The sequence below is a fragment of the Hypanus sabinus genome, chromosome 9, assembly GCF_030144855.1.
Source record: "Hypanus sabinus isolate sHypSab1 chromosome 9, sHypSab1.hap1, whole genome shotgun sequence".
NCBI classification, from domain to species: Eukaryota; Metazoa; Chordata; class Chondrichthyes; order Myliobatiformes; family Dasyatidae; genus Hypanus; species Hypanus sabinus.
In genome coordinates this window covers 41849958-41871822 of record NC_082714.1, presented here as the reverse complement: position 1 = coordinate 41871822, position 21865 = coordinate 41849958, and the positions used below count along the sequence as shown (strand labels likewise).

At 37.7% G+C, this 21865-nt stretch overlaps 1 protein-coding gene across 1 annotated transcript in view; it reads right to left on the bottom strand.

Annotated features, from left to right (window-relative positions):
* LOC132398985 (uncharacterized) overlaps window positions 1–21865 on the bottom strand; it is a 165249-nt gene that overhangs the window by 42044 nt on the left and 101340 nt on the right. Inside the window, exons 97-110 of the mRNA XM_059978822.1 lie at window positions 20861–20880; window positions 19641–19662; window positions 19526–19553; window positions 18194–18275; window positions 15909–16073; window positions 14626–14837; window positions 13724–13818; window positions 12311–12429; window positions 10756–10917; window positions 9486–9694; window positions 7696–7799; window positions 4088–4206; window positions 2830–2988; window positions 1789–1991 (exon numbers count right to left, since the gene is read on the bottom strand). Of these exons, the coding sequence (XP_059834805.1) occupies window positions 1789–1991; window positions 2830–2988; window positions 4088–4206; window positions 7696–7799; window positions 9486–9694; window positions 10756–10917; window positions 12311–12429; window positions 13724–13818; window positions 14626–14837; window positions 15909–16073; window positions 18194–18275; window positions 19526–19553; window positions 19641–19662; window positions 20861–20880 (1699 nt within the window). The remainder of the gene's footprint in view (window positions 1–1788; window positions 1992–2829; window positions 2989–4087; window positions 4207–7695; window positions 7800–9485; window positions 9695–10755; window positions 10918–12310; window positions 12430–13723; window positions 13819–14625; window positions 14838–15908; window positions 16074–18193; window positions 18276–19525; window positions 19554–19640; window positions 19663–20860; window positions 20881–21865) is intronic.

Genomic DNA, 21865 nt, shown 5'->3' with positions numbered 1-21865 from the left:
TGACGATACTAAACTGGGTGGCAGTGTGACATGTGAAGAGGATGTTAGGAGAATACAGGGAGACTTGGATAGGCTGGGTGAGTGGGCAGATACTTGGCAGATGTCATTCAATGTGAATAATTGTGAAGTTATCCACTTTGGAAGCAGGAACAAGAGGGCAGAGTATTGTCTGAACGGTGTAGAGTTAGGTAAGGGAGAAATGCAAAGAGACCTAGGAGTCCTAGTTCATCAGTCAATGAAGGTGAATGAGCAAGTGCAACAGGCAGTGAAGAGGGCAAATAGAATGTTGGCCTTTATTACAAGGGGAATTGAGTACAAGAGCAAGGATGTCCTTTTGCATTTGTACAGGGCCCTGGTGAGACCACACCTGGAATATTGTGTACAGTTTTGGTCTCCAGGTTTAAGGAAGGACATTCTGGCAATTGAGGAAGTGCAGCGTAGATTCACTAGGTTGATTCCTGGGATGGCAGGGCTGTCTTACGCAGAGAGATTGGAGAGATTGGGCTTGTACACACTGGAATTGAGGAGATTGAGAGGGGATCTGATTGAAACGTTTAAGATAATTAAAGGATTTGATAGGATTGAGGCAGGAAATATGTTCCGGATGTTGGGAGAGTCCAGTACCAGAGGGCATGGATTGAGAATAAGAGGTCAGTTATTTAAAACAGAGTTGAGGAAGAGCTTCTTCTCCCAGAGAGTTGTGGAGGTGTGGAATGCACTGCCTCGGAAGACGGTGGAGGCCAATTCTCTGGATGCTTTCAAGAAGGAGCTAGATAGATATCTGATGGATAGGGGAATCAAGCGATATGGGGGCAAGGCAGGGACTGGGTATTGATAGTGAATGATCAGCCATGATCTCAGAATGGCTGTGCAGACTCGAGGGGCCAAATGGTCTACTTCTGCACCTATTGTCTATTGTCTAAACCTGAAGTTTTTCAGCTCATATGAACAGCATTGCACCATTGACATACAAGGGCCTTGTACTAGTTTGAGATTGGGTCTGGAGAGTAAAAGTGTAATAGTACCAATGTCAAACAAGAGAAAATCTGCAGATGCTGGGAAGTCCAAGCAACGCACACACAAAGTGCTGGAGGAACTCAGCAGGCCAGGCAGCATCTATGGAAAAAAATACAATCTACATTTTGGGCCGAGACCCTTTGGTAGGCCTGGAAGAAAAAAAGATGAGTAGATTTCAAAGGTGGAGGGAGAGAGAAACTCAGGTGATAGGTGAAACTGGGAGGGGGAGGGGTGAACTAAAGAGCTGGGTATTTGATTGGTGAAAGAGATGCAGGGCTGGAGAAGGGGGAGTTTGATAGGTGAGGATAGAAGGCCATGGAAGAAAGTACCAATGTGTTTTTAATTGGCAATTTTTGAGTCTCATGCACATGAATCAAAGAATCAACATGCAGAGAGTTTTTAAAGTGGAAGTTCCCAACAGAAACTGATGCTTTACTTAATGAGGTAATATGTGTGCAGATTTACTTGTGAGGCAGAGGGTAGATGCATGTGGACATCTCACATTTTTGAAAGGACATTATTTGTTACAGCTAATAATAAGCTGAATAAATGACACCCCTGGAGTTGGTGATTGTGAACTCCACTTCTCCAGGAGCACAGAAGTAAAATAAGATTCAAAATTTCCTGAAGAAAATTGAACTATGGTTACCTTCTAAAATTACTCAAATTTTTTTCAGTGTCTCACAGTAAATTGTCAACTCACTGCATATTAGTCAATAGTTAAAATACTTCAACAAGATGAATCGTGAATAAGTAAACTTGAATACTTACATGATTGGAGCTCCACTGCAGCTGATATTGGTCAGAAGAATTTTGGTCAGATTTCCATTCAGTTGTGGAATCAGAAGTTCAAGTCTAGTATCAAGCCAGATCTGAAGCTCTCTTTCATTAGAAGTGGAAATTATTGGTTCAGCAGTGTTTAAGACTTCACTTAATAAAATGGTTGCCACCTCTGGGGCCAATGATAGATTGTTCTAGAAAAGTGAGCAATCAGAATTAGATGCACTACATTCTGTCAAATTAATGGTGCACATTACTCAAATTCATATGCATAACATTCCTCAATTTATAAGTTGCTGTGATGCTTTCAAATTGTCACCAGTAAATAAGATTTTTCATTTAACATTGCACCATATTGAACATTGGGATAGAAGGATCACCAGATTTATCCTCAGAATGGTGGATGGAAAAGAACTTGTTTGAATTGTCCTATTAGAAGGGACTAAAATGATCAAATCTATAATCTACAGAATTGAAAAGGAAGACCACTGAAACGCAAAACATTCATGCTACACTTGACGGGGTTAAATGAAAAGATGAGGTTTCCTCTGACTGGGGACTAAAGGGGAGATTGGATCAGCTCATTATGAAATGGCGGAGCAGACTCGATGAGCCAAATGGCTGACTTCTGCTCCTTTGTCTTATGGTCACTAAAATAAGGCGCCAGCTACTCCGGATAAAATGCGAAGAAATTGTCTCCCTCTACTACATGTCGATTCTTTTGAATCTTCCACACAGAGAGCTAAGGTGGCTCAATTAATGAGAATATTCATGATAGAGAACTGTACAATATAGTATATTCACAGAATCAAATACATGGAATTAGTACAAAAAAGTGGTGCTGTGATAAAAGATTAGTGATAAAATAACTGAATTAGCTACTCAGACTTGTTCATATTATGTCCTCCCACACAGGTGACGAATTGGCAAATTCTCCCAGGGTATAAGAGCACTTCCAATAATGCACCTTACAAAAATACACATTGTTAAAATAGTGTTTCCCCAGTATGCTTAACTGTTGACACTTCCCACCTGCTTTGCCTCGTGACTGAAAACATCCATGAATTGAGTAATATCATTGACTGAGATCCTGTTCATGATATTCTGTACATCGTCAGAATTGTTCAGAATTCCTCTGCTTGCAGATAGTTGGGCAAGTTGTTTGACGCTGAGCAAATCTACAACGTCAAGCTAGAACAAAAATAACACATCTTATTCATACATAATATTGGATGTTCTCACTGGGGTCTATTTTCTCAAGTGTTACCAATCGTTCTTGATTTTGTTATTTTCAAACATAGCTGTTTTTAACTAGAAAATGAATCAGAAAACAGTACTCACTGGAACACTAATATAAACTGACAAGCACAATTGGTGTTGATTCACACACAAGTCCACTGTTTGTAACCTAACATAAACGCTGTACTCATAGTCTCACCCAAAGTGAGGATTTTCTCTGGGGCTAGTGTAGCCTGGGTGAATTGCTAGGCTGAAGTAGCTAGCAATGCATTTTGAGCACAGGCCAAACAACAAACTTACCATCTATGCAAAATATAACTTTACTTTGACGTAAAGATGCACCTTAATGCACTGTTACCATTGGTGAACAGTTGAACTTCATCAGTAGCTCAAAAACTTCTCACAACAAACTGATCACCTATTTTATATCAACTTTCTTTTGATCAACTTTCATGTTTGTCATGAAGATTACGCTAACAGTAGAGTAGTATTTTGGAAGCTGGACATCTTTAAAATATAAGAGTTGCATTCATTAATTTTGTTTCAGACTGAGCACCTCTTAAATAAATCTCTCTTGTATTCTTTGGAAAGAATTTCTATTGTCAGAGAAACAAACAGATTAACTTGTGGGTCATTCAGAAATGCTACCTAAAAATTTAACAAGATCTTTATATCTTTCTATATATATCTTCTTCTCTTCCTACTAAAATTAGTCATCAGTCATATTGTAAGACCTTAGATTTGAATCATTTATTTTGCGAGATTTTATGTTGGGGGTTGTGAAAGGGTGACTATGGCTTTAAAGCTACAAACTTATTATGCGGAATGTCATATGATTAACTGCTCTGAACTAGAAAATTTGTCTGTGAAGGTTTGCACAATCACTTTACAGATTCCTTGGATTATACAGCCGTTCTGTATTCCAGTCTTTGAGGTTGTCCTGTTCCTAACCCAAAGAGTTCCAGAGAGAACGCAGAAATTACTGGTTCAGGTTTTTAAAAAAGATATGGTAACATGCATTATACTTTCTAAGACAATCTAAAGAACTTACTCCCGTAAAATTGCTGTTCAGAGATGTTAGTTCACTGTATTGAGATTGGGACCTGAATTTGCCAAAGTACTTTAGTATCCAGTCTCGGCTGTCAGCAGCGTTTTTAGTGCATGACGTACCTGCAAGCAGAAGATGGATCAAGGTTACGAGGTATCACACTTGATTCAGGAGTGACAAATCTAGTAACTTAACACTGTAGCAAACTGGTGAGCACTGTATTCTAGCACATTGGGAAAACAGATGATCAAGTTCCAATTTGACATCTCAGCTACATCAACAGTAGATTTCCTTCTCTCACCAGCTGATCCAAGTGAGTTCCTTCTGCCACTACAAACACCTCTTCCATCTCCCCTTCTTAGCAGACATGCTATAAAGCTGAGTATCGCAGGAAGATCATGCTGTATGAGATCTATTCACTGTACAATTTTAATTGTTTAAAAAAAGGTGACACCAACTGATTAGAAATGTTAAAATATAGAAAGCTTTACTTCCTTGAATACATCCCTAGAGCCACTAAGACACCGCCTGTAAAGTTTTAAACTCAAAAAATTCTGCAGATGCTGGAAACCCAGAGCAACACACATAAAATGCTGGAGGAACTCAGCAGGTCAGGCAGTAACTATGGAAAGGAATAAACAGTTGATGTTTTGTACCGTGACATTTCATCAGGACTGTGATGGGTCTCCGCCACAAAACATTGACAGTTTATTCCTTTCCACAGTGGCAGCCTGACTCACTGAGCTCTGCCTGTCGGGGTTTCAATCTCTCCTACACATTCTGAAGCAATAATAACCCCAGTTTAACGAATAACTGAAATTTAGCAAGCTGGAGTTAACACAATGTTCACTGTTAATTTTAGACCCCTTTCAACAGGAATGAATAAAAGCAGGTTGAGAACGATCTTACGTCCAAATTTAATATATTTTATTTACTTATTTTGAGATACAGCACGATAACAGACCTTTTGGTTTTAATGAGCCTGCACTGCCCACATACACCCATATGACCAATTAACCTACTAACCCGTACATATATATCTTGGAGGAAACTGGAGGACGCAGAGGAAATCCATGTGACCTTGGGGAGAATGTACAACGTCCTTACATGCAGCAGATGAATTGAAACCATGTGGCTAGAGGTGTAATAGTGTTACACCATATGCTAGGCTACCATGCCGCCCGATACTCTGGGTGATATATTAAATAAAATAAAAGTAATAAAAGCAGTATTTCCTCTGTTTCTAATATTAGAATTTAAGGTTTATAGGAAATGTGTCCCGGTACTGTATATCCATATACCTCCTGATTCTGTTCTTATCCAGGGACGTAGTGCAATCTTTGTTTCGAATGAACTCCGTGACTGAACCATTTCATTTCTCCAAGGAAGGCCTTCTAAATAATGAAAATTTATATCCCAACAAGCTCCTACGTAACTACATACAGCAAGATAACTTTATACCAATAGTCAAATACTCTTGTAATGAGAATCAACATACCAGTTGCCTTCCTAATTGCATGATATATGTATATTTCACCTTTTCATGGCTCATGCACAATAACACCTCTGCAACCTGGACATCAATAATTCCCACATACCATCATTTAAAAGTAAATTATGTGAGCACAGACATCAAATACTGTACTTGTTTAATTTCTCTATAATTTCCTGAATTCTATATCGATGATCCATTAGCAAATTTCAGTTGGAAGAACCATAAACAGGATTAGTTAGAGGATATTTCTTCCTCAAGTTCCAATGGGCAGGTTTAGGTCAATTGGTCATAGCACAGAAAGTACAAATAGCACATCACGTACTAATGGGTCACAACCTGGGTATTCTGTCCAACATCACTAACCATAGTAACCTCTTACATGGATTTTCCTAGCCTGGATGAGGAGGCTCATCTTCACTGGCCCTCAGCATCCTCAATTCTATTAACATGCTCTTGGCAGCATCAGGAGCTTTGGGAGTGAAGCCTGAGCTCTGAAAACACCCTTCTAAGCATAACAGCTGGCGAAGCCTCCCCCTCCCCCCAGCAAAGCCCACAGTGTTAATCAGAAATATTTAAAACAATTACAAATGTTTTAATCTGAAACAAATAAATTATATTAACAATTAAAACTAAGAAATAAAGAAAACATTAAAATTTTTTATATAAACGAATGAAGTAAATTTAAAAATACCTAAAGCTCTTGAGAATAATTGAAACCATTAAAAACAACAAACTAATTCTCCTTTCTCTATGAAAATCAAACTGGCTGCTTCCTTTACTATTTGGTGTCACCCCATCGGAGATATACTCATTTTGTTTTTATTTAGAGGTGTGTGTGTGTGTGTGTGTGTGTGTGTGTGTGTGTGTGTGTGTGTGTGTGTGTGTGTGTGTGTGTGTGTCTGTGTGTGTGTGTGTGTGTGTGTGTGCGTGCGTGCGTGTGTCTGCGTGTGTGTCTCTGTGTCTGTGTGTGTGTGTGTGTGTGTGTGTGTGTGTGTGTGTGTGTGTGTGTGTGTGTGTGTGTGTCTGTGTGTGTGTGTGTGTGTGTGTGTGGTCCTTAACTCCTGGTGGAATCATCAGGACACCATCATGACAAGCTTTTAGCACCGATCTTTTCGGTGATTGCTCATCGTACGGCGTGTCTTAGGCATCTGAAACCTGGCGGAGCCCATCCCTCTCCAGGTTTTTTGGAGCCCGCTGGATTCGGAATCAGGAGCTTTCTTTCTGAAATCCAGCGCTGATGCCACTACGCCACCAGCCGTAGATATGGCAGGGTAAATACCCACGTGACTAACAAACCTACTAACCTGTACATCTGGGATGTGGGAGGAAACCACAGCACCAGGATGAAACTCGCACAGCCATGGGGAGAGAAATTACAAACCCCTTACAGGCAGTGGCAGGCACTGAACCGAAATTACTGGTGCTGCAAAGCATGACGCTAACCACTATACTACCCTTGTGGTTTTACCCATCCTTCTCCCACTTTCAATGCTACTTGAAACCATAGTTTGTGTGTAGGCTTCCAGTGCGCTGCATGCCAGTTAACCTCACGGAGTTCCAGAACAGTCACAGAATGAAAACTGGCTCCTCAGCCCGCTGAATCCATATTAGTTATACATTACTGTGGTTCAAATAATCCCAATATCTGCAGGTTTGTTCCTTTCAGATTCCTTTACATTGTCATTTGTTGATGGTATAGTGGACATAGCATTCCTCTAGTTTGCCACAGGGATGCCAGTGTTTCAGCAATACAATTATTTCTCTGTTGGCTCCAGTTTTTTTTGCTCTTTCTTGGTCAACATAAAATTGCACATGCTCATGACTAAAACTGGAATGATAATTGGACTTTTTTTGTTAGTAGAAATTTCTTATTATTTCCTATTTGATGTTCAGTGAAGCAGTGGAGGCTACCTCAGTAAATACCAACGGTACATTTAAGACAAGGTTGAATATTTTTACATCATAGGGGAATTAAGGGTCATGAGGAAAAGGCAGGTAGGTGAAGATGAGTCCATGACCAGATCAGCCATGATCTTATTAAATGGTGGAGCAGGCCCAACAGGCCAGATGGCCCACTCCTGCTCCTGTTTGTTATGCTTTAACGTCTGCACTTTACCTGTTGTCTGAAGTTGGTTGGAGAGGTAAGTTGATATAAATGTGCTAACATTTTTAATCTGTGACGGTGATAAACTTGGATAAACATTGTCCAGTCCTTTAATTCTGCATAAATTACAAAAGATTGCAAAAATTAAATAGATATTTTACAGTAAGATTCTAACAATAGCAAACTTCACGCATTTTAGTAAAAGATGTGGTTACTTTGCTTTTATTTGTGAAATTATAACAATATTAAATAAATTGTCTGTAACCTGGCTCTAATTTTTTTAAAAACTCTGCATTAAATAGTACTAGAAATTTTTCTCCATACGGTGTGGAAAACATTGTTCCTATGTCTACATTCTAGTTTGAACAGTAGTAAGAAATGATTTTGACCTAAAACATCCAGAAACAGAATACATTTGAGTAGAAATAATAAGAGTTTAAGAAGTAACAATGACAAAGTGGATGTACTATTATACAGAGCATTAAGCAAGAAATAAAGGAAGCTTACATCACAGTATTTAATAATTGTGCCAAAGTTTAATCTCCATATTGATTGGTCTAATCAAATTAGCAAAGGTACTCTTGAGGAGGAGTTCATGGGATGTGATTGAGATTTATTTCTGGAATAATCAGTGAACAGGCTATTTAAGGCTGCTCATGTATAACAAGATGGGTTTAATTAGTGATTCCTTTCAAAGGATCCTCTGAGAAATCAGATCTCTGAAAAGAGATCATAATATGCCAGTATTTTATTATCACTTTCAAAGTAGCAAATGTTTTCAAAATTAAGATCTTCATTGTAAATAAACACCATTATAGAATTATGAAAAGAAAAGCTGGCTAATGTGGATCAGGAAGTTTCAAAAAACATGGTGATAGATAGCAGGGACAGAGATTTCAAGAAGTTTATCATAATTATTAACAACAATACCTATGACAAACTAGGATTCTATGGGAAAAGGTGCCTTCTATTTTCATGGATGTCTGCAGAGAGCAAGAATTTCAGGTTGTATACATTCTGTGATAGTAAATGGAACCACTGAATCATGTATTTCTAACTGAAGAGGTTAGACATGATACAAGATTGAATGAAAGAGAACAAGCTTATAAATAAATGCACGAATTAGGAAATCTTCTAGGTTAACTAAAACACAAGTGAAAATTAAGAAAATAAACACCAAAATAGCAAGTAATATTAAAACATGCTTAAGTGCTTCCAATATATTTACACATTACACAGGCTAATAATGGGAATTAATAATAGGAAATAAGAAAACATCACAGCCACTAAATAAATATTTGTATCTGTCTTCATAGAAGGTATAAAATGCCTAAATCAAAGCAGAAAGGAGGAATTATCACTGGAGAAGATGCGCAGGGTAAACTAATGGACTAAGCCCCAAGACCTGATGGAAAACGCGAGATGGAATTCTGAAGGTTGCAGAATTTATTGATGTGTTGTCTGTGACCTTTCCAGAGTTCCACATATTCTGAGCAGATCAAAGCTAGCTGAAAAATAGATGTAACACCACAATTTGAGAAAACAGGGAAAGAGAGAGCAGAGATCCACAGTTCGGTTCATCTAATAACTGTCATTCGGAAAATGTTGAAATCCGTTATTAAGGAGGAAGTAAAATGGCATTTAGAATTATGATCAGAAATAATGAAAACAGAATTGAGATCAAGATCAAAATAGCCATGTTCTTAGAGAATGGCAGAACTTGAGGCCTAATGTAGCTTATATTGTTAATGTTCTTGTGTTATAACCTTTTTGTAGAGCTAGTGCAATTCCCGAGTACTTACATGGCTTGGTTTGCTTCACAGCTTATGTTCAAAGGTATGAGGTTGAGATTACTCGATTGAATGCTGGGCAGCAGAAGACGCAAGTTAGTCTGGAACCAGTCGGCATAGTCTGTGGCATTAAATGCTGGAAACTGGGGTTCTAACTGCTGCATGATCCTAGTCAACATCACTTCTCTAACAGCGGTGTTCTGAATAGCTTGAATACCCCTCTGAAACAAGATAACATTGCATTGAATCTGTTCTGACAACCATCTTAATCAATCTAATGATAAATTATTTTCAAGGATGATTACTTAGTTATTTTTCCCTTACATTTAAAAATTGCAAACATTTTAGAAAGCATCTTGAATGACTTTCGCAATTGACTGAAATGGTCATACAATATTTTTTCTGAATAAATTGTATGAGCCTCAAAATATGCATCACATTGGCAACGTGGAGACAACACGGGACATTGATAAGGTTTATAAAATTATGAAGGATATAGATAGGGTAAGCTGCAGGGAAATTTTCTCTTGTCTGATGTGAATAAATAAGAGGACATAAAGTAAGCGGCAGGAAATTTAGGGAGGATAGAACGTGTCCTTCACTAACCAGAGAGTGGCAAGAATGGGGAATGCACTGCCAAAGAAAGTAATGGAAGCTGTCTAATTGACAGCTTTAATGAGGATTTAAGTTGCCTTAGCTTGGAAGGTGAGGATCCAGGTGTGGGAAGATGGGTGCTTCATTGGTCAGAAGGAATGGGATAGGCCACATTCCCTATTTCAAAGCTGTGTCTCTCTACAAATTATATAGTGATGAAGTCTAACATTCTTGTTCTGTGTGGCCACGCTGCTACATTCAATTGTCAATGAGGCCCAAAATATCATGCACAATAGAAACAGAAGAGATTCTGCTGGAAATCCAAAGTAACACAGACATATCCACTCATATTTTGTGCGCACAAAGGCCTTTCGCAGATAGGCCTCTCTCTGTACACGCAGTCATAATTTGTGGAGGACGGCCCACTGGTTGCTAAGTTCCATACTATAATACTGTTGTCAATACAGAAATGCAAAATGTAAAGTGGCACTGAGGAGATGTGAAAACCTCAATAGATTTATGTTTGTCTGTAAGGGATGAAAATTTATTTGACTTTAGATCCATGCCAACATCTGATGCTTAATTGTGCTCTCAGATGGCAGTTAGGTAGGGCAGCTAGTAAATGTTGGGGTATAGTCTCAACATTCACACTTCAACAAAAGAATAATCAAAACATTCAATGATTTACCATTTTTGCGTCTGTAACAAAGTACTTCATGTATTCCCTCAGTCCAGTGAAGTTCCTGCTAGCAACCGCATCAAGGATTTCACTGATGTTATTCACATTGTTCAAAGAGTTCATCGTTAGCTCAGACAGATGTCTTGAATTGAGGAGGTCCAGAGCATCAAACTATGGATATATGATAAAATACATAATTGGTGAAATCAGTACATTATTTATCACATCATTGTATTAGGTACTGCTTCACTCAATCATCTAGTAACTTTGTCTGTTAGTTAATAGAGCATAATGATATCAGGGAAAGATTGTGCTTAATGTGGAAAGTATTACAACGTTCCCATTGCTAACTGTCATTGGTGGAGGGAGACAAGCAACCCTATGATACTAGGGAGGGGGGGGGTGGTGGGGTGAGGGGTGAGGGGGTGGCGGTTGTAGCGTTCTTAGAAAATGAGCCATTTTGGAACTCCTTGTGACATGACTCCATGTCACCAGTGCATGGGTCAAGAAACACAAGATGATGAAAAAAATGTTTTATTTTCTCTCCCCACCTCCTCCACACACAAATTCTATGCAAGAGATTTTTTTTTCTGCAAATTAAATATTTGGGTAGCATTCTGTGAAAAGTCAAATTTCTGTAGAAGTCACAAATATATCAATTGGATGATATTTCATAACTGAGTACAAAGAGGTGAAGAGACATCCATCACTCTGAGCATGTCTCTGCTCTTTTGTCATCCAGTGTTGAATTTTTGTCATTCTAAGACAATGACTTAATACCATATTATCATATGCCAATCAGCATCAATTTCTATCAAGGAACTGACAAGCATTGTGAATGTTGAAATTTGACGCAGAATCGCATCATTCCAGTTTTATCAGGCAAGCTCACCCATCTGATTTATTTGATGATCATTAATAAGCCATCACTAGACAAAAACAGTGGTATTAGATCAGGGGTTCCCAACCTGGGGTCCTCAGACCTGTTGCTTAATGGTATTGGTCCAGGCATAAAAAATGTTGGTAACTCCTGCATAGGAGTATCAATCTGACAGATTGAAAATTAAATCCACAGCCACAATCCCACGCCCACAGTCACACCACTAAAAAAAAGAACGGCAGCAAAGAGAAAAAGCTAATTTAGAAAGAAGCACAGCAATTTCTTTCTCTCAGTTCTATGCTCCAGTTTAGAATCTTTCCTAATGGTAACCACATTGCTGCAGAGAAATGGAAGATAAAAACATATTGAGGATGGGAAGAAGTTTCTGCAAAAGCATTCAAGTTCTTCTTTTTCAACATCAATTATACATTTAACTTCAGACTGCACAGAGGGAAGCTTGAAAATAAATTAGACCAGAGAAATTTGTATGGATACTAAGAATCCTGGATGTTTTTGCAGTAAACAGGGACTCTATGGCATAACTTTCAGCAATAAATTATAAATTAGATTGATAAAGAGCCAAGATGAAAGCTTTGATTTTAAGATGATATTACAGACCAAGAATATAAACTGCAATTCAAAAAAAAAATTCAAAATGTTTCCAGAAAAGATTCCACAACTTACTGCACTGAATTTGGAATTCAGGGTAGTAAAAGTCTCGATATTAATGAGGTATCTGAACATTCCCCAGTTTGTCAGCAGCCAGTCTCTTGATCCATTTGTGTTGCTGGTACATCCTGCACCTGTAGTAGTAAAATAATGGTTAACTGTAGGGATAGGATATACTCCAGTGGATCATCAAAAACATCTTTAATTTGCATAGAAGGAAACCTATTTTGAATTCAAAAGAGTATGAAAGCTCAGCTATTGATCTTTGTTCAGAATTGAAATGGATAGATTTTTGGACATTAGATAAATCAAGGGATTTGAGAATACTGGAAGAATGTGGATTGAGGTGGCAGATCAGCCTTAAATTTGTTGAATTGTGGAACTGGTTTGAAAAGATGATTGACATATTCCTATTTCTTATGATCTTTATAAGAAACACGTTTTGAACTGATAGTTCAAGACTGTCTTCAATTAAAATGAGAATACCTTTTATCAATTGAATTATATAGAGCAGATCTCAGGGTTAACCATGTGACAACTATGGCCAGATAGATTTTAATTAATTCTATTAGGAAATATTGTTGAAATATGATTTTTTTCTGTTGAATAACTGAGGGAATATATAGCCAATATGGTCTGGTAGGAGAGCTTTGCAATAAGAATCAGGTTTATTATCATTGTCTTATATGGCATGAAGTTTGTCTTGTGGCAGCAGTACAATGCAAAGACATAAAATTACTCTAAATCACAAAATAAGTCAACAGTGCAAAAAGAAAGAATAACGAGGTAGTGTTCATGGGTTCATATACCAATCAATAACATGATGGTGGAGAGCAAGAAGCTGTTGCTGTATTATTTAGCGTGGGTCTTGAGGCTCCTGGACCTCCTCCCTGATAGCAATAATAAGAGGACATGTCCAGATAGTAAGGTTCCTTAATGACGGATGCCACCTTTTAAAGGCATTGCCTCTTGAAGATGTCCTCAGTGGTGGGGAGCTTTGTGCCTGTGATAGAGCTGCCTGTGTCTGTAAGCCTTGCAATCCTATGCATTGGAACCTCCTTCCCAGGCTGTGAAGCAGCCAGCAGCAATTCCTTCCAATATTCAACTATAGAAGTGTTAGATTTAAAAGGTGGAAACAAATTCAGGAATAGCAATTTGTTCCTGCCTACACTCACTAGACATGTGATTGTAGTATCATACGTGCATAAATCCTTTTCTCCTAAAGTTAGTTGCTTTTAAGAGATAAGACTCATTTCTAGCCATGCCTTAAAAAAAAACTAGAAGGGAACCTGATCTGTTATTAAACTGAAATTTAAAAAATATAAAACTATGTCTTGAAAATAAACAATTACCACTGAGTTTTGCTGCAATTTTAGAATAACAGGTGGATGCAAACCTCTTTGGCTTGTTATTGCCTTTCTACCTTACCTGTGCCGTTGAGGTAGCCAAGGATCCATACTTTTAATACTGTTTCTCTTGTTGCCTGAAGCATCTCTTCAAATGCATCATTGAGTCCTTTCAAGCTATTACCAGAACACAGATCTATAGTTATTAGATAGTCAGATCTATAATTTTCATTCAACCAATGGACAATAGTATGTTTTAAAATATGGTCTGAGTACATCTGCATCCAAAGCCTGAACAGAGCATCCCATTGCAATAAAACCCTTCAACAATTAGCAGGAATCGTCCTGTATATCCTGGCCATCTTATTACAAGTGTGAGGCATTGGTGGGTGAGTGGGTGTGGGCGTGTACATGCGTGTGATATACACACACGTACTTCTGCTAGACTACTTCTGGAAGACTTACAGATCCATATACCTTTCAAAAATAGGAGAGGTGAATTAAACATAGGGTGTTTGAGGGCAGACAACTGTATAGAACTTTTTTCAAAATCCACTGTTCCTAAATTCTATTGCATAAGAGACTGAACAAGAGGGGCTTTGCATGCTGATTGGAAGTAAATGCATCTTCTCCTCTTGCTCCATTTACGAAGAGCAAACGGAGGAAAACAGGTCATGATGTCAGACTGAGCCATAGGTGTGTGTACGCAGTAGACTAGAAGAAGAATCATGCTTCATTAGTGGAACTTACTTGCAAAAGCATTCACATAAAATGTATGGACCAATTAAACTTTATGGCTTTTCATTGGTCATGAAAAGCCAACCCAATGATGTCAACAACAACAAAGCATGCTTCCCAACATGCGTACATTGACATACCTCCCTACTAGTTACGAGCATCAAAGATCAAGGAACATACAAAAGATTGTGAAGCCCTAAATATTAGTGATTTGAACTAGATAGTAAAAGTGAGGTATTCTCTTACACTGCTTGGTAACCCTCGCAAGTTGGGTTTCGTATCAACAGACAGTTCAGGACCATTTGGGAGATGCCAGCATTGAACGGTCTGAAACGCTCCTGGAACCATTTTGTCAGGAAAGCAGAACTGTTTAAGTTTTCGCTGGTCTTCACAGTCTCCCACAGTGCATTCATAAACGTGATCTTTGTCATCAAAGGAATAGAGGCCGTGTTCTGAGTCTGAAACACACCATTGCGTTTTGTTACAAATTGTTAACAAAATCATTCACCACTTCAGAACTAAAACTAAATTAGTTCTTTTTTTCACGAAGTAGTATTTGGCAAATGTAATAAACAAGATTTATCGACATCTGAAGCTCTCTTTTCACAATCAGATATGATAAGCCACCATATTTGTTAATGTTGCTGCCTTTCCTAAAAAACAGAAGGTACTATGAAAGAACAATTAATTTGAATGTTTGTTTCAGTAGAGAACAGTGAAATTCAACAAAACCATGGCAGTCTTATGTATTTTATTCATTTTCCTAAAGAACCGAATTGTATTGTGCTGAGAAATGATCAACCTGAAATATTAACCTTTTTTCTCCCTTCCCTCTAAGCTGCCCGGCTTGCTTGCTCAGTGTTACCAACACTTTCTATTTTTTTTGGTCAAGGATGTGTCGATTTGAAGGGAAACATAATTATAAATGACCATAGAAGATGATAACGTTAAATATTCAGAAAACTATTTGATGCCTACAAACTATCTATAAATGTCTAGGTTTAGAATTATAATTTTTTTATTGTTCCAGCAAGCATTCATTTTCCTTACTTTTCATTTGCCCAATGTTGGCTCATAAAAAGAATTACAATATTTTTTTCTATATCCACCCTTAAATGTTTGGTGATGTTATGTTTTTTCATGCCTGTAACAAAGAAATCAAATATTCCAAATATTCACATACTCAAGCTAGCAAAGTGTATTGTTTACTGAATAATTATTTTTCAATAAGTTCAAGTAATAAGTCATATCACCATTGTAAATTATTCAAACAAGCCAATTTGCTTTCCAACCAGGAGCAAAATATTTTGCATGCAGCAGGTCTGAGAGGTTTAGTTTAGTTCATCCAATGATACATTAAGAATAATTAGTGTTGTTGAGATTATTCCAAGTTCCTTCACTGATCTAAAATACTATATAGTATTTTCTGTTCAAAATAGTCAATACAGTAGCTGCACTGAGAGGAATTAAGAATGTTTTCTGCAATGTTTAAATAAGGATACTTCCATCTTTAAAGGTTCATTTTTCACCTTGTTGTTAAATTTATCCACTGCCTCATTGAGGATCGTTTTGTCAAGCTTCTGCATAAAAATGCCCAGTGCAGTTTCATCTTGCCTCTGTAGGGCCTTCGTTGAAGTATAACAATGAAATAAAGTTGTCAGATGATCACTGGTTAGACTTCCCAGTTGATTATCCTGCAAAGTAAAGCAATTGAAAATATGTTACAATAATACTTTACTATTTATTTAATCTAAAATACCACAAATGATGGAATTCTCTACAAATAAAAAATAATACAATATTAAACAAAGTAACCCAATGTCAAAGAATATTTGATGATTTATTAATTTAAGTCACTAGACAGGCATCCTAGTGTCCAATTCTTCAATGTTTAATATCCGTGATGATTATGAATAACATGGAGTCCCATATCAACTGAACTTTCATCTTGCTGTTTCTCAACATGATACAGCAAAGAAAATCCATAACTCATAGTGAATTTGTGCATAGCAGTGAAAAATTCACATTCTGTATATTACCAAAACCACTGGCTTTGTTAGACACTGGACCAACTCACAGGACAGAAATTTGCCCTCATTTACTTGTATTAAGCATGTAATATGGTAGTGATTGTAAATTAAGCTGTGCTAACAAATTCCTTTTCACTGGTTTCATAGAAGTGAATGTCAGAAATGGGATATGATGTTAAAACTTCCATTAAAAACCTTCTCATTGTTGAAGGACAGTGTACACAAAAAAAAAATCCAAAAATACTCAGAATTCAACAGGATTACTGCCCTCCCCTCTCTGTGAAACAGGGACCTCTTTTTATCTTATTAGGAAAAGAGCGAGAGAGCCTGTGGTATGTCGAATTACTGGGTGAACAAGTAGTCTTTGGGGTACTGCAAATCTGTGTCTTTATTGATGTTTTTGCTGCATGCTCAAGTGCTTAGTGGGGGGTGCCGATGCTTTTTTTGCTGGTGGGGGAAGGGTGGGGGGGGGGTGATGCTTTACCGCTGCTTATGTGTGGGAGGGGGAGTTGGGGGAGGCTTTGGGGATCTAACATTTAACTGTCATTCATTCTTTGGGGCACTCCTCTGTTTTGGTGGATGGTTGCGAAGAAAAGGAATTTCAGGATGTATATTGTATACATTTCTCTGACATTAAATGTACCGATTGAAATCTAGGTATCAGTTATCAATGATGCACTCTATGGGATAGTCTAGGCAGGAATTAGGGAAAACAATCTAGCGAAGTTAGATTAACCAAGCATGAGGGATATTGCAGTAAATTTTATATATATATATATATAAATAAACAAAGCAACACACACAAAACGCTGGAGGAACTCAGCAGGTCGGGAAGCATCTATGGAAATGAATAAACAGTCGACATTTCGGGTCAAAACCCTTCATCAGAACCATTCATAGATATACATGGTATTTCCAGAGATAATAGGCTGATTGTGCTCAATCTGGTCTACTGCCCAAGATCGCACCCATCTCCTTTGTACTCATTTACTTTGTGCAACCCACAGATTCAACTGAGCTCAAGATTTGCCAGAATCTTGTCTGCACGGTGACATGGGCAGTGACCAGGCCTTGGGGGGTGGCTCCTGATGAACAACACTTAAGAATCTAAGCAGCTTTAAATACTCAGAAGAAATTTTAAAAAGTAACAAAGTACTTAAAAAAATTTACTTGAAATCATTCTTACGTGTTAGAAATTAAAAACATAAAGATTAAGTAAAATAATAAAGTAACATACTACCCTGCTTTCAATTAATTTGCAGCCTTATTCAAATGTACAATATTGTGCTACATACAGCCTCCATCTCCAGTATAAACCCGAGTCCAGTGACAGGACGCTGCGTGTACCCTCCAACTCCAGCCTGACATCCACATAGCAATGTCCATGAATGAAAGGCAGAAGCCCGCTGGCTGCATACTGTTCTCGATTAAACAACTGGAACCAGGAATGTCCCGACCCATTATAAATATCTGCATTCAGTATAATTTCTGGATTCAAATGCCAATACATTTGTATTCTTCATTCTTTAATTTGAAGTCATGCTGGGATGCAGGTTGCTGCAAGGATGACTGTCCTGCGCCCCAACACCCCCCACGGCCGCCCTCCAGCAAAGCCCAAGTTCCGAGATCAAAGGAAGATATTTTTTCCACTGGTATCTATTCAAAACAACTAGCATCATTCTTAGCAGGAGGAACAATACCAGAAAATATATTTCGTTAAACTGTGTGACGCTTTGACAAGACATTTATTCGTGTGTAAAATCCTGTGTAACAACAGAGCTTACCTGAGCACATGCGTAATCACTAACGTTGAAGTTGCAGAGCTGGGACTCATTAATCGTCATCAAGAATTTATTCACAACAGAACTGTCAACAATCAAGGGGTGGGAAAGAGCATAGGGAAATAATATTTGTTAGGAAAGGAGTTACCTTGGGATTTAGTTCAAAGCAAATACAAATCAACACAAACACAGACTTATTTCTTTACATCCTTTATCATGTTGAAGGGCTTCGGTATGATCGAAGAAAATAGGTTTGTGAAGTTGTAGGGAGTCACGTGGGCCGGGAAAGACCTAGGATTGAATACTAGCCTAAATCAAGCTAATTCAAGGCAATCAAATGTATCGGTGCAGCTATAAGGGACATAAAGTAGCTGCTATATTTCATTAGGAGTTTGAGGAGATTTGTTTTATCACCAAAAACACTCGGAAACAAATGCAGATGAACCGCAGAGAGCATTCTGACAGGCTGCATCACCGTCTGGTATGGGGGGGAGGAGGGGGCTACTGCACAGGATTGAAGTAAACTGCAGAGTGGTAAAATTAGTCAGCTCTTTCATGGATACCAGCCTTTGTAGCATGCAAGACATCTTCAAAGAGCGGTGCCTTGAAGGCGGTGTCCATCGTTAAGGACCCCATCACAGAGGACATGCCCTCTTCTCACTGTTACCATCAGGTAGGAGGTACAGAAACCTGAAGGCACACATTCAGCTACTCAGGAACAACTTCTTCCCCTCTGCCATCCAATTTCTGAATGGACACTGAACCCATGAACACTATTTCACTACTTTTTTTATTTCATGATGTATGCTGGTGGGGATTCAGATGAATGTCCTCCTGTCATTCAATAGCCTATATTAAAATATGCTCCCATTTGGTTGAGATATTGTAAAGCATACAGACTTTATAACAAGTCAATAGATTTAGGGTGGAAATGAGGAGAAAATGCCTTTCATAGAAAGTAGTGAATTGGTGAAATTTTCTGCCCAGAGAAACAGTAGAAGCTAATTCATAAAATATATTCCAGTTAAGATAGAGTTAGATAGATTTTTGCATAGCAGGGCAGTTAAGGGTTATGGGGAAAAGGCAGGTATGTTGAGCTGGGTACACGGCTAGATCAGCCATGATCTTATTGAACAGTGGAGCAGGCTCAATGAGCCAGATGGCTGAATCCTGCTCCTACTTTCTATGTTTCAACATCGTTAGCATATGAAAAAATTAAAATCAAGTAAGTAAGTAATATAGCCAAGGGCAGAATTTGATCATATAAATTCTATGGAAAAGCATAGTGACAAGTCAATAATTTCAGTTAACTGACAGAATGCTGCCAACGCTTACCTGTTTATGGCCGCACAGAAAGCTGTTTCTGTTTGGTATGGAAGAGAGAGTATTAATAAAAATATAAACTTTGAAAATATTGCTAAGTAAACTTCACAAAAATTTTAAAACTTACCATTATATGTACTGTTGCCACACTACAATGGGAGAAAAACATAATTAAAGTTTAATAATTTTAGATACCTTTTGCCACCTATAAATTAAACTGATACTGGGAAACAAAAGGTATTCCATATATATCCATAACAAAGGCATTAGTTAAAATTTACACAGGCGTTTTCTCCCTGTCAGTTTATAGTACCACATAATACATGCAGTACAACATTATTGATACGGAATTACAAATAAAATATATTTCCATACCCAATACCAGATGATCAATAAAAATGTGAAAGAATAATAATTACTTTTTTTGCTATTTCATAGATGATGCAGAACAGTGAATAAGCCTCATACATATTAAATGATACAGTAATTCAAACAATTTAGATTTTTCCACAGACTCTTATCAGCAGTTTCATTTTCTCCCCCTACTAAAACCAGTAGAAAGTACTATGTCATGTAAAAGCAGATAATTTATAACTGATACTGAGTCACTGGTTACCCATTTAAAGCCGCGAGTATACTTGACATAGGTTTGTGAATATATCAACTGCCACTAAGTGAAAGTTTGTCTGTTGCTCTTAACTCAACATGTATTTCTGCAAGTATACTGTATCTCCCAGAAGTTAAGTGGAAAGTGAGGCCATGTCCTTCAACAGTATATATCTTGACAACAAAGCATTAGAACGTCTTCATCATAGTCAAATGAAATAGTCAGCTTCCATTTAAAGCTAAATTTGACAAATTTATAATTACAGCATGGAGCCTGGGAGCACAGATTACAAAACATTTGTGATCTCTTGACATTTCTTTCTGGACTCTGGTGCTGTCTGTATGGAGTTGGTACGTCTCATTTTCATTGTGTATTTTGGTTTCCTTCTAAATCCCAAAGATGTCTATTTGGTGGGTTAATTAGATACTGCAGATATTCCATAGTGTATGTGACTGATGGGAGAATCAATGAGGTGAGGGTGTAAATGGGTACTTGAGACAGAGTAGATTACATGAAAGTAAGTGAGAGAATAGGATTGTTCTGAGAGCAGTATAGACTAGATGGGCCGAATGGCTGCCTTCCACGCCATAATAAAAAATACAAAATGTAAAGACAAAACATCTCTGCAAACTGTTCTCCTAACTGATCAAGTTGGATATACAATTTTGCTCTACAATTAATTCTTGATTAATTTTCACAGCAAAGTCATGAAATAGAACAAATTACCAATTCCACCTTACCATAAAGTTAAGTTGGGGATCTGAAAAGAAACAAAAAATATTATTAATGAATTATACATCAAATATTGATCGGTCCAATAGTAGTTCTGCTTTTTAACTTTAAAAACTGGCTAAATTGTAGCTGAACCAAACTATTTGGTTGTGACACAATTTGTGATATAGGTCAAAATGTACTTTTTAAAGAGTTATGGTCTTTTTTAAGACTATATCACTATAAAACATAGGAACAGGATTAGGCCATTCAGCCCATCAAGTCTGCTCCACCATTCCATCATGGCTGATTTATTATCCCTAATCTCCTGCTTTCTCCTTTCAACATTTGATGCTCTGACTAATCAAGAACCTATCCATCACCTCTTTAAATATACCCAATGACTTGGCCTCCACAGCTGTCTGTGGCAATGAATTCCACAGATTCACTACCCTCTGGCTCAAGAAATTCCACCTCCTCTCTATTCTAAAAGGATTTCCTTCTATTCTGAGGCTGTGCTCTCTGGTCCTAGACTCGCTCACTATAGGAAACTTCCTCTCCACATCCACTCTATCTAGGCTTTTCAATATGTATTTGACAGGTTTCAATGAGATCCCTCCCAAATTCTTCTAAACTCAAACACTCACCATACATTTACCTTTTCATTCCTGGGATCATTTTTGTGAACTTCTTCTGACACCCTCTCCAATATCAGCACCAGTTTTTTTAAGATAAGGGGCCCAGTACTCCAAGTGACTTACAAAGCATCAGCATTACATCCTTGCTCTTTTATTTTAATCCTCTCAAAATAAATACTAATACTTCATTTGCCTTCCCTACCAACCTATAAATTAACCTCCAGGAAATTCTGAACAAGGACTCCTCGGACTTCTTTATTTCATTTTAATCCAGAAACATTTTACCCTCAAATATTCACTTTAAGTCTTTAACATGTTAAACAAACGGCACTGGTCTTGAAATTGGAATTTGGGTAGCTGAAACACCTCTGCTCAGGCATATCATGTGCAGTATGT